The following is a 12,809-nucleotide window of genomic DNA, read 5'->3' as shown; positions in this document are numbered from 1 at the left end:
GGAACGGTGTTAAAAGTGTCTTGTTAAACGCAGTACAAAGGATTAAATTAACATAAAAAAATAAATCATTATAAAAAAATATATATATATATATATATATATATATATATATATATAAATAAAAATAGTTATATATAGTTTTATATATATAGCGATATATATATAATAAATAAATATATGCTTATATATATAATATATATATAATTAGTACATAAAAACAATTCAATCAGTTTTAGTTGAGATTCACTGAAAAATTATAATAAATAAATTAAATTACTTATATTGGCTTAGTTTCATAATTAGTACAGAAAATAAATAAATAACTTAATTCATGAACATGGTTTAATAAATCAAAAAATGTATAGAAATATAATAATAATAATAATTTAATAAATTAAAACACAAAATAATAAATAATATTAATAACTTCAAGTTGGTTTAATAAATATACAAATATTTTTAATTTGTTTTTTATATTATTTTAATAAATTATAACATATATATATATATATATATATATATATAACTATATATATATATATATAATATATATATATAAATATATTTATATATTATATATATATATATATATATATGGGTATATATATATATATATATATATATATATATATATATATATATATATATATATATATATATATATATGTAAGCTAAATAAATAAAATTATTTAGCTTATATGAATCATTAAAATTAATTTAATTTAAAAAGAAATAAATAATAAAAAGCTCAGTTACACTGCATTATCAAAATCACAATCCATCAATTAATTCTGTTAAGTTTCAATTGATAATTAAAAAAAAAAAAAAAAAAAAATTAAAATAAGCAAGCACAATATTTTATTTGATTGCATGCATTATTAAAATGACCACATGTCTATTTAATACAAAGGTTTTTCAGTAGAAAATTACAGCCATAAGATTGTGTTCATGCTGTGTATAATATATATATATATATATATATATATATATATATATATATATATATATATATATATATATATATATATATATATATATATATATATATATATATATAAACATACATACATACATATATATATATATAAACATATATATATATATATATATAAACATACATATATATATAAACATATATATAAACAAACAAAGGACTGACAGCAACAGAAGAAAACAGCAGACTCCGAATCCCTGGGCCATTATGAGGTGATCTGACCTTCATCGTGAGGCCCCTCAAACCACGGGCCCCAGGAGAGGCTGTGAATTATTCAGAGCCCAGGGTGGCCCGTGTGAAGAGCCCAGGAAACAGCGTGAACATGTTACCTGCGTTCAGCGCGCCAGCACACACCGAGAACATCCAATTAAAAAGAAAACGCTCGTTAGCACCTAACAAATGTCAACATCTCACCGCTACAGAAACGAAGCTGTGAACGTAATAACTCAATCACTTCACATGTTCTCGCTTATTTTTTTTTTTTTTACACATCTTTGTGCTTTAAAGTGGAGAGGAAGTTAATAGTTGGAGAGATGAAAAGAAGCCCAGAATACACTGTTTTTTTTTTAATCATCTTTTTCCCCCAGAAGTCCAATTTTTAATTAAGGTTTCTTTTGGCCCAAAAGCGCCATTATTTGCCCTCACCACCTTGAACATGATTAAAAGAATCTTCTGTAACTTTAAGAGAACTATATGCAAATAATGTCTGCAAAAATCCACTATTAATATCCACTATTTCTGCACACAAAATAGTCGCTTAAAAAATAAAAATAAAATAATAATAAATAAATTATATATATATAATATATATATATATATATATATATATATATATATATATATATATATATATATATATATATATATATATATATATATATATATATATATATATATAAAAATCTAATGATAGATCAGAGAACATTAAGATTTTATTTAACTTAAATTAAACGTTTAGTAATGCTTTGTGATTTCTATTAAGTTTTTTTATGTTTACAGAATTTATTTATTGTTATATATTTTATAATTGGATTATGTTTTTATTAGTCCTGTAAAATGCTTAAATCGCATCCTAAAGTATAAGTTTAAGTAAATAAAAAAAATATATATATATATATATATATATATATATATATATATATATATATATATATATATATATATATATATAAAGTTTACATATACACACACTGATTATATTTTATACATTTATTATATTAATTTATATAAATTTGTCACCGCTTATTTCAAGCAACATAAATGTCCTAGTGAAATATAACTACTAGTTTTAGACGTTCTCTACACTCTCAAGTGACTCTTGTGGGAATCTGACGGCAATGACAAAAACTCGAGACTGTTCCTCACAGCTTTACTGCTCTACTAAATCACAGCGGAGGACTAACACAGACTGAGCAAGGACAGACTGAGTGTGTGTGTTTTCTTGGCTCAAATTCACATTCAGGGGCCGAATACAGTGAAAGTTCACCGAGTTTTAATAATGCTACATCTTTGTAAACCTGAACGTTGCATAAGTATTTAAACCCTTATCTGGGAGAGTTGAAATTTAGCTCAGGAGCTAGAAGTTAACTTATGGCAAATGAATGGGTATGATTTGAAAAGGCACGGGCGTTAATAAAAAGGTCTACCACCTGAAAATGCATATAGGAAAAAACAAGCACTGGAGTCAAATGAACCGCCTGTAGAGCTCAGAAACAGGCGTCCGTCAAGGGAAGAGTTCAGATGCACCAAAATATTGAAACGGAGAACGATGAGCCTAAAAACACAGCAAAAGTGGCTTGCAGACAACTCCGTGAATGTCCTTGAGTGGCCCAGAGACAACCTGAACATGTGCATCAGCCCCCATCCAACCAGACAGAGCTTGAGAAGTGAGGAGGTGAAGAGGAAAACAGCAAAAGCCAAAACCCAAAGACTCATAAAGGCGCTGCAGAGTTAAGGGGTTGAGTACCGTAACGTACTTATTTCAGGTTTATATTTATTTATTTATTTTTGAATGAAGTTGAAACAGTTGTGTTTTTGTTTGTGACCACGGTGCGCAGTGTAGAGTGGGAAATAAAAATTATTTGAGGCGGTTTTACATAAGGTTGCAGCATAAAACGCGAAATAAATGAAGGGTATGAATACTTTCGCATGGCAATTGTAAAATGTGTATATTTAAAAAAAAAATTATAAATATAGATAAAAATCACATTTTAAATGCAAAAAAACTGCCTAGCAGTTTAAAAATGTGAACAAAATCTAAAGAGAACATATGAAAGAATTAGAAAATGCTTATTAAATGTTTTCAGCAGTTGTGATTAAAAAGCGCCATTCCATCAAATAGACATTTCTTCACTCTTCTGAGGTTAAAAGATGGTATTGTTTTGTCAAATGGACTCGAAAGCTTCTCTTGCGTGCTAATCTACAGTAGCTGCGCATTTAAAAATGCACGATTTCCAAAGCATTCCCATACCACTTACAAAAGCCCTTTAGAGAGCGTTAGACCTCAATAAGCTGCCGTCAGATCGAACGGTCCCGACAGCCCATAATTACAAGTCATCATGACCGTCTCTGCAAACCAGCAGCGGTGGACGCCAACGGAATGATAAACAGACCCCGTGGTGGTAGAAATGTGTCACCTGCTAAGATCTGCTGTATCACGTATCCCCGTACAGACCGCAGTATCAGCGGACGGGACTGCTTTACATTTTTTCACTTGTAAAAGTGACAAAGAAACAAAGAACGGCTTTCGAAAGCACGCCATGTGAAGGGTGTCGTTTGCTCAGACCTGAAAAACAGCACCAACAGGCCAAGCTTCGCCCGTGAAAGTGTGCCAGGGCAAAGCGTTAGAGGTTTCTGCCGAAATCCCAAAGATTTCCTTACCACGGTTGATGGTTTGCATGACACTAAGACCCGTAACCAAGGTAAAAATCACCCTCGAGGCTGTGCGTGTCGCCAATTAAAACAACAGCGCTCAATTAAAAAAAATTTACTGAATCTTATGGAAATAAAGGGGAAAAAAGAGGTTTTGCGTAAAGAAATTTTAAAGGCCATTATCATTTTTGCATTGTGACATTTTCGTCACTGGATGGCTTCAGAAAAGTTTGTGAAATTTTTGTATGGCGTTTATATTTTGTAACGTGTTCCCAGTATTCTTACTGCAGAAATGGAAAACCGTAAATGTTGCGCGAGTGTATTTTTTCTATAACGTCTAGTTTTAAAATTGGTCCGATTTTCTGCACTGCAATAATGAGAAAGCGATGGGGAAAGGGTGCGCAAGACACATAATGCTATTGAAAACTAACATTGTTTTCTTAAATAGTATGCATTCACCAAGTTGATTATCTTCCAAGGTCAAGAGCTTTAATTTCAGCTAAATGAATAAATACTTGCCACATTCAAAAATATTGAAATAGCGGACATTTAATGGTCTTATTTATATTTTTATAAAATGCATTCATGCACACATACCATTAAAAATAACAGTAAGAGAGCTCCATTTTATAACACATTCTAATAAATAAAATAGAAATGGTTCATTTCTATTTTAACAGCTTTGAAGGTGATGCATCAAAAGAGGACTATTCTCTTTTATATTCTTGATTCAAGTGAAACTTTTTTTACGGCGATGTTGTCACCTCCTAGAACTTTTCAATTGCTTTTTCTGTTGAACCGATCCCATCTGCACGACCGCCCTCAGCCGACCTCTCCGGTCCGGACAGAAATCCCTAGCTGGCGCGAATCGCTGGCGGAGACTTCACGAGGAACGCTCTCAAGGGCACGGCGAAATCTGCAGACCGTTCTCGTCGCCAGGCGTTGAGCTGCAGCGAAACACACGGCCGCCCGTAGGGAGGGAGATAATCGGAGCAGCCTGGCAGAAGGACGAGGGACGAGAAACCTCTCGAGATCTCTCCGTCTGCACCGGGACTCCTCTAACAAGCGGTCTAAGGCCGCGGTGCGCGACGCGATGAACTCGCGCAATGCAGCATGCATGTGCTTCAAAACACATTCGGTAAGGCTTCTTTCGAGTCTTAGATGTCGGATCAGTCAGTCAAATTTCTGGCTTGGCAGATGGAACAGGCTAAGCAAACATCTGGCATGTAAATCTGAGGGGTAAACGGGTGAGAAATGCAAACGAGAAGAAGCAGCAGTCGGCTCTCGTTGGCGCGTTACTCTGCTTCGATCGCAGGGTCACTAAAGGCGTTCGTAACGGCCGCGCCGATGAGTCACATTGATCCCGGCCACAAGCGAACAGCCCGTCGAGGGAAAAAAGCAGCATCGTCTCAGCGAGAGACCGGGGACGGCTGCCAGGCGACCAATCTGCATGTTATCATCACTAACAACTACTGTTACCAAGATAGAAACCAGCAGAGGAAAATGTGCGATCATTAACTAAATAAAGATAAAGGCTTGGGTCTGCAAAGAAAAAAATTAATAAAATCCATATTTGTGCTCTCTTTCGGAAATCAGTAAAATATTATTACAGTTTAAAATATAATTTACCGTGCGATTATATTGAAAAACGTAATTTATTCCTGTGAATTCGTGCTGAATTATCTGTAGGATTACTCCAGTCTTTCGGTGTCATTCTATCATTCTAATACGCCGATTAGTTGCTCAATGTGTGCTTACAGAAATTGTCTAACATTATAAAATGGTAGTGCGTATAGACTTTCTCTTTAACATTAGTGAAGTTACAGCAAAAAACGGAAATTGCTGTACCATTTAAAAGAGACTTCAGATGAGCCGAGTCGAGGGCAAAGGTCAAATCTTGGTTGTCTGCTGGCAAGGTTTAAATAATTGGTTTCCTTTAACGCTGATAAGAATGAATGATTAATAAGTCCAGGCCAGAGTCAGATGGTCAGAGGGAACTTCCCAAGAACAGATGGCTAAGGAAGGTTTGTATGTAAAAACTTAGCACCTTCATGCATCTGCACAGACAAACAAAACCCTTATTGGTTTTCTAAAGGATCTTCTTAAGGATCGTCCAGGCATTTAGAGATCAGATCATTTGGTTGTTTGCCGTCCGTTGGCTCTGAAGGCCGTGCTGTAATCCCTCCGGCCAGGTCGGATCTCTTTCAGAGCTAATCAGCTGGTAAAAACTAATGAGAGTAAACACCGGGGGACCGATGAAAACACTGATTCAAGCAGACAACACGCCAAAGTCTAGACCAGTTTCACACGCTGAGGTCGCGGGAGATTAGCTCACGCAGATCAATTTAGAGATAACAAGAGAACCGAATAACCTTGCTGTAAAACAAAATTACAGTTAAATTCTGCAGAAATCTGGGCCTGTTTGCTCACTTTCTCACGTGACATCTACAGAACGCCAGTAAATATTTCAATACAACAGTGTTGTGTTAAACTATAGGGGGAATTCTCATTTTTTAATTGAATGTAATTAAATGTAGTTTTTTTTTGGTATTTAATTATTAATTTATATTATCAATTCAATTGTTTTTTATTTTTATTCTTTTTTATCCAAACCCATTTAACATTAAATCTCAGGGGGCTTCAAGTAAAATTTTATAACACTTTAAATTATATTTAACAGTTCATTCACGTGTTCACCATTATGATTAACAAATGCCATTTTTATTTGGGATTCATTTTGATTTTAAAATTAGTTATTTTTATTAATTCATCATCATCTACCCATCTATTTATTTGATAAAAGTTATATATTTAGTAGTAGTACTTATTTAATATTATTTCATTAAATTAATATTTATTTTATTTTTAAAATGGAATGAAACATTATATTTTCATCAACTCATAATGCCCCTAAATCCATTACAAACCCCAGTTTAAATGAAAGATAACTAAAGGAAAAGCGTAGCTTAAATAAAAAGATATATTCAATAAATGCGTTCATCAATAAATTGTTTTTGGTCGACCGCTGTATTTTACAGGCCCGTTTTCTGAATAATGTCCTCTAAATGGTCTAACTGGCTGCTTTCCTACTTATTAAAGCTGAAGGTTTCCACATGGTCTCTTGTGGTTCGGCAACTTGAATTAGTGCCCTGCCAAACAACACCAGAGCAATTAATGTAATCTGAACCCATCTGACAGGAGTTCTGATGAATTAATATAAACCTATCGCTTTCAATTTCCAACACGCCAATTAGCTAACACAAGCTATAAATGAGCCCTACCGTATGAACTGCTTCTCGCCCGTCTTCAGGCTGCGAGACTTGGCACTCACTCCCCATGATGAGCATTCATTAATAATGAACAGACTCTGAAACATTAATGCTTAACCCCGGCTGAGGCGCCAATTCATTTGGACAGATGGATGGAGATGTAAACACCATCAAAGACGATGATACTGTCGACCAGCAGAGGAGCCAGAGTTTCAACACAGCGTGTGGCTAAATAAATAAGAAGTCAAAACTAAACGGCTCCAAAAGAAAGCGAAAAATCCCAAGGACAAGCAAAAGGGACAACTCAAAAACGTACATCTTGCTCAAATTAACCCATAGACTTCATTGGATTTATAATACGACGTATAACATTGTAATTGAGTTATGATTGGCAAAATAAATATATAACCACACAAAAAGCATCATTAAAAAGCTCTAAAAGAAAGTGAAAAATCCCAAGGACAATTCGACAGAATAAGTAAAAAAGTATATTCATTTATAATGTAATAATTAATATTTTAGCGCATGAGTTTCCTGGACTAATATAATATTGACAGCTGTGCTGAGCTGGCTATGAACTGTCGCACACTAAAAGATATTTTCAGAATAAATAAATGAAGAAATGCATACGCTGTAAAATCTAATAGTTGACCTTACTTGTAGTTAGCGAGCTGTACTTGGTTGTTGTACACACTAGGATTTATTAAGTAAGCGCAACTTTCAAGGCAAATAAAACTGTTTACTAGAAGGAGAAGCAGAAGGAAAAGAACAAGAAGTAGAAGGAGAAAAAGAAGAACAAGAACAAGAAGGACCATTATATTTCAATAGTTGAAACTTCGTCGCCTTCAAAGCAGAATTTAATACAATTAAACATCCCATGTTTCCTTTTGTTCAGGCAACTTGTCTAAATTGTTATAATTTTCCTCCCAGTAATGTATCATTTATTACATTACAGCATCTGCGCGTGTTCGTTAATGATCTTTTACACTCACGATGTTTTTCATAAACCTCTTGAGAAGCTTTTATTGACTCCATCGTTCTGCACGCCGATCCCAACGACGATAACGACTACATTTGAACTTTGTTGCGCTCCTACTGACGCAAAACAGCAAATCAAACTCGCTGATAAAAACAACAACTGTTAAACAAACCAACTGCATGATTTACTCTGCCGCAATGCATTCTGGGAGTCAGCGGGTAGCTACACTAAGTCATGAGTAAATTCAACTTAAAAATAGCTGTTAAAGTGACACATATTTAAGTAACGATTACTTGATTAGTTAAGTTGACTTAGTTTTCAAGTAAAAAAGACGTAAACCTTTTCGGAAAACCAGTTTCCTCAGGTTTTTTCTTCAACTTAATCGGGTTCAGAGTGTACATACGTACTTAAAATATCCATTTGCTGGTGAAATGCCGCTCGGTGAACATCTCTCCAGCGGATAATTGCTTACATTTGCGTCTTACCCTCACATAAACCCAAAACTTCTCGTAATACGCGTCTCAGTTCATGCGACTTCTGGACTAGTTTAGATCTGGGTAAAGGTTCTTCAGTAAACGCATGGCCTTTGTACATGCATGCGGATTTAAATAATGACTTATGTTTGTGTTTCTCCTGCGTTCAGAAGGTTTTCTGGCCTATTTTAAGATCGACAGGTCAAATCACTATTAAGTGTGGTACAGAACGCGTTTCGCGATGAAGGAGCGCGCGGTTTGGGGCGATTTTGACCGGAGATCGGAGGAAAATCTAAAAAGGCGCAGCGACTTCTCCGGCACGCGGGCGGCTTCAGACCCCAACGTGGAGGAAGCTAGCAACCGTCACGGCTAATAAAACGGAAACCGGAAGAAGCCTGCAACTCTGCGTTTGCACAGACCTGACCTCATCTTCCCTCTTCGCCGACATCCTCTCGTCTTGCGTCACGCGTCTGCTGCGTTTCCCCAAACCTCCGCTCTCGGTTTCCACTCGAGCACTGGCAGCAAACCCTAACACCGTGCACCAGCCGCCTCGTAACCCACTCGGTAAGCGAAGCAGGACTTGCTAAACCGTATCACGCCAACACGAGATCTGATCGTCTCGCCAAGCGTCCGATCACGTGGGCCCGGTGCAGGCAGCGCTCTCGGGTCAGAGTGTACTGTGATTAGCAGCACGTCGGGCGTTTAATTGACGCTGGGCGCCAGCGGGGTTATCGTTCGAGTGTGAGAGAACCTCGGGTTACCGCCGTCTCGGTCTCGGCTGATTGGCTGATGCCGCACAGCTGCCAGGCGTCCCATTGGTCACTTTACACGTCGGTGTTCCTGAATACTGTTCTGACGACTGCGCAAAAAGAAATATTACGGGGGGAAACACTGGGAAGAGGGTCATTTAAGGGTCTTCTGTGGGTCAGCATGAACACTTCATCCCATTAAACGAGTAGGGACCTCGCTCACACTCAACTTCAGTGAACTAGATATTAATTCTGCAGGAGATTTCCTAACTTCACGTTTCTGAGCCAACATTACATGATAAACAGACTATTTGTCACAACATATGTTGTGAGTACTCATAACTCATAATATACATAATGTAGACAGTCTCACACACACACATATATAAACATTTTATACCATGATAAACTATAGTATAAATATAGTTAATCAAAGATTTAATTATTTTTGAATATATATATATATATAGAGATAGAGATAGAGAGAGAGAGAGAGAGAGAGAGAGAGAGAGAGAGAGAGAGAGAGAGAGAGAGAGAGAGAGAGAGAGAGAGAGAGAGAGAGATGATATTATATTATTTGATGCTGAGATTTGGTTTCATTTGATTAAGAGACTGAATATATAAAACATAAATTATATATATATATATATATATATATATGTATATATGTGTGTGTGTGTGTGTATGTTTGTGTGTGTGTGTGTATATACATGACATTACATTTTAATAAAGTATATTATGTTACATGTGATAGAAAGATAGATAGATAGATAGATAGATAGATAGATAGATAGATAGATAGATAGATAGATAGATAGATAGATAGATAGATTCTAATCCCTGAATACAATAGTGCACATCATAGGCAACATAAACACACTCACCCAGTTTCATGAGTGAAGCCAGCAGAACCCATATACAGATCTCGAAGGGCAGCCGAACGTGATTATAATCCAAAGACAGAACCGGGAAGGGCTTCTTGGGCGGACTCGTGTGACTGTGGTTCCCCTGGTTCCGGTGCCCGTGGTCCTGGCTGTCGGAGGACTTTCCGTGACCGGTGCCCATGTCTGGAGAGCCGGAGCCCACCAGCAGCGCCAGGACGAGGACGAACGTCTTGATCTCCATGACGCTCGCCAAGAAGGTGAAGAAGACGGAGAGGAATCGGACGGAGAATTATCTGACCAGGTCGCTCGGTTCTGCAACTAGCTCGAAGTTTCGTTTTAATCTACCGGCTAATCCCCGGATCATTTTCCGACTTCTCACTAACTTAACTAAAGCACTTCACCCGAGCAGCACACCCTCTCCAGGTGAACGCACCGCCAACCAGGAAACGCACAGACAGGTACCTGCACGCGAACCAGGAACTGCAGGCGGGTGTGCGGGTTTAGAGAAATATTTGGTGCGAGAGCAGCCTCTTAATGCATTACACCGTGAGGCGCGCGCGTCCTTCCTCCATCATCACCATCATCATCGCTAAAGGACGCTCAATGACAACAAAACCTCCAGATCACGTTGCCCCCATCCCGATCCGGGCGACGAGGGAAAGTCTCGAGCGCTGCGGATGACGTCGCTGCGTTCGCGGCAGCGTCACGCGAGCTCCCCGGCGCTCCTTGAAGAACTCGCGCGATGTCTTCCGGCGCCGACGCTGTCCGTCTCACGCGCGCCGACTCCCTTTTCCATGCAAATATACGCTCCGCGCCGAAAACACACCCTTTGGGCAGGTTTTCGCGAGCCCGTGGGAGGGGTCTCTTTGTTTGGACTGCAGCGGCATCCAGCGGAGAGGAGGGTCTCCGGAGTTTCGCCGCTCGGGGTTGCCAGATTACGTGTTTTTTTTGTTGTTTTTAAAAAGTAAAATGAACGCGTGTGCATTTACACAAACTCATTTCATGCATTGCACGTTAAAGGGCACCGGTGCGGTAAAACTCGAAAACGACAAAAAAAAAATAAATAAATAAATGAACACCACAGCGGTCAAGATATTTCTTTCGGTTAATCGTTTCGAGCTTTAAAATGGCCTAGAATGCTATAATGCTAACGCCACAGATATCAGTGTAGTTCATCTCTTGTTTTGTACCCTTTCTTCGGTGGAGTCTTATGATAGTGATGGACATATAATGATGGTGAATGGGGACTGTCAAGCTCTAAAATGGCAAAAAAAAAAAAAAAAAAAAATTAATTAAAAGTACAGTAGTAGTCAGTGACATCCAAACAAACACACACACAAGGGAGGCAACACTCTTCCATTCGATTTTATTTATCCAATAAAAGCACGATAGCAGTCAACAGAGAGCTTCTGATAGCTTTATACACAGACATTTAATTCACTCATTCATTATATGGTGAGAACCGCCCAGAAATAGTAATTTAAAATCCTTTACTTATATATAAAGTTGCTTAAGTTGTATTAAATGCCAGACAACTGTCGTGAAACTTTAGCCTTGTTTGAAATGCGCAGCGTTTAGAGTGCATCTGGCAACAATTGTCGCTTTTTTTAAATCACGACGTCTCATGTAATATGCTCAGAAGTCTAAATATGCACGTCCTTACGCCGCTGTCCTTGATTTCAGGGCGGCACGCTGCGAGTTTCGGTGCGCGGCTGCCGCGAGTATCTGGCAACCCTGCTTGCCGTGACAGGGCGATTCAGTCAATTCAACGAACTCGTGCTTTATTGTTCCCCTCCTAATCCATTGTTAGTCATACAACACTAATTGCGCTGCTTTCCAAGAATCGCTGCGTTCCCCTCCCTCTGTCCTGTTTGCTCGTCTCGTCTTGTATGTGGCAGTATCACCTTCCTTCTCAGCTGAAGGGGACTGGACAGATCCAGAAAACTGCAATGCAGCTCGGCACGCAGCCAGGAATGTGCATTTTGCACTAAATTACTGTTATTGGATCTGGTCGTATGACAAAGTGTTTTTAAGTGAAACTAACATGCACCGAAACAGACCAACTAGTAGTTTCCTAATCCTCCGGCTGATGCTAACTTGTGACCGACTGTCTGCAAGCGCAACCGAGTAAACAACCCAATCATGTGCAAAATATACACTGTGTCATGCATTGTTTTTTTAGGCATCGTTAGACTAGTTTCGACCCCACGTGTAGCCCCAGATCTGTTAAAATAATGAGCTTTTTTACTGTACTTTGTAAGAATAAGTCATGTGACCTTAGGCCATGTCTAAACAGGACGTCGGTGTTAGATGCGCAGCCGAATGAATAAACAATTAACATCTAGTTAACGAAAAGGAACAGAAAGCGAAAGATGCAAAGGCCATTAACTTCTTCAAAGGAGGCCGAGAAGGCCGTATAGCGCTTTATCATTTCGAAAGCATTCATTTATCGGCTTTAAACGCATCATTTGATCTTGTGCATCGTGCAGAAATATAACCGAGCTCGACCTACAACCGGCAGACCTCTTGACCCGAACGTTTTAAGAGTTTTTTTCTGCGTCCTGCAATCGTCTGCTCTCTGTTGTGGCTG

General features: G+C 37.8%; 1 protein-coding gene across 1 annotated transcript in view; it reads right to left on the bottom strand.

The window, feature by feature from the left end:
- slc9a1a (solute carrier family 9 member A1a) overlaps positions 1–11,052 on the bottom strand; it is a 43,238-nt gene extending 32,186 nt beyond the window's left edge. The window contains exon 1 of the mRNA XM_043260880.1: positions 10,220–11,052. Within this exon, the coding sequence (XP_043116815.1) occupies positions 10,220–10,460 (241 nt within the window). The 5' untranslated portion in view covers positions 10,461–11,052. The remainder of the gene's footprint in view (positions 1–10,219) is intronic.
- Positions 11,053–12,809: the final 1,757 nt, after the last annotated feature.

Source organism: Puntigrus tetrazona, chromosome 16, assembly GCF_018831695.1.
Source record: "Puntigrus tetrazona isolate hp1 chromosome 16, ASM1883169v1, whole genome shotgun sequence".
Classification (NCBI taxonomy): domain Eukaryota; kingdom Metazoa; phylum Chordata; class Actinopteri; order Cypriniformes; family Cyprinidae; genus Puntigrus; species Puntigrus tetrazona.
The sequence above is the reverse complement of the archived record's forward strand: the minus strand, read 5'-3'. Positions and strand labels throughout refer to the sequence as shown.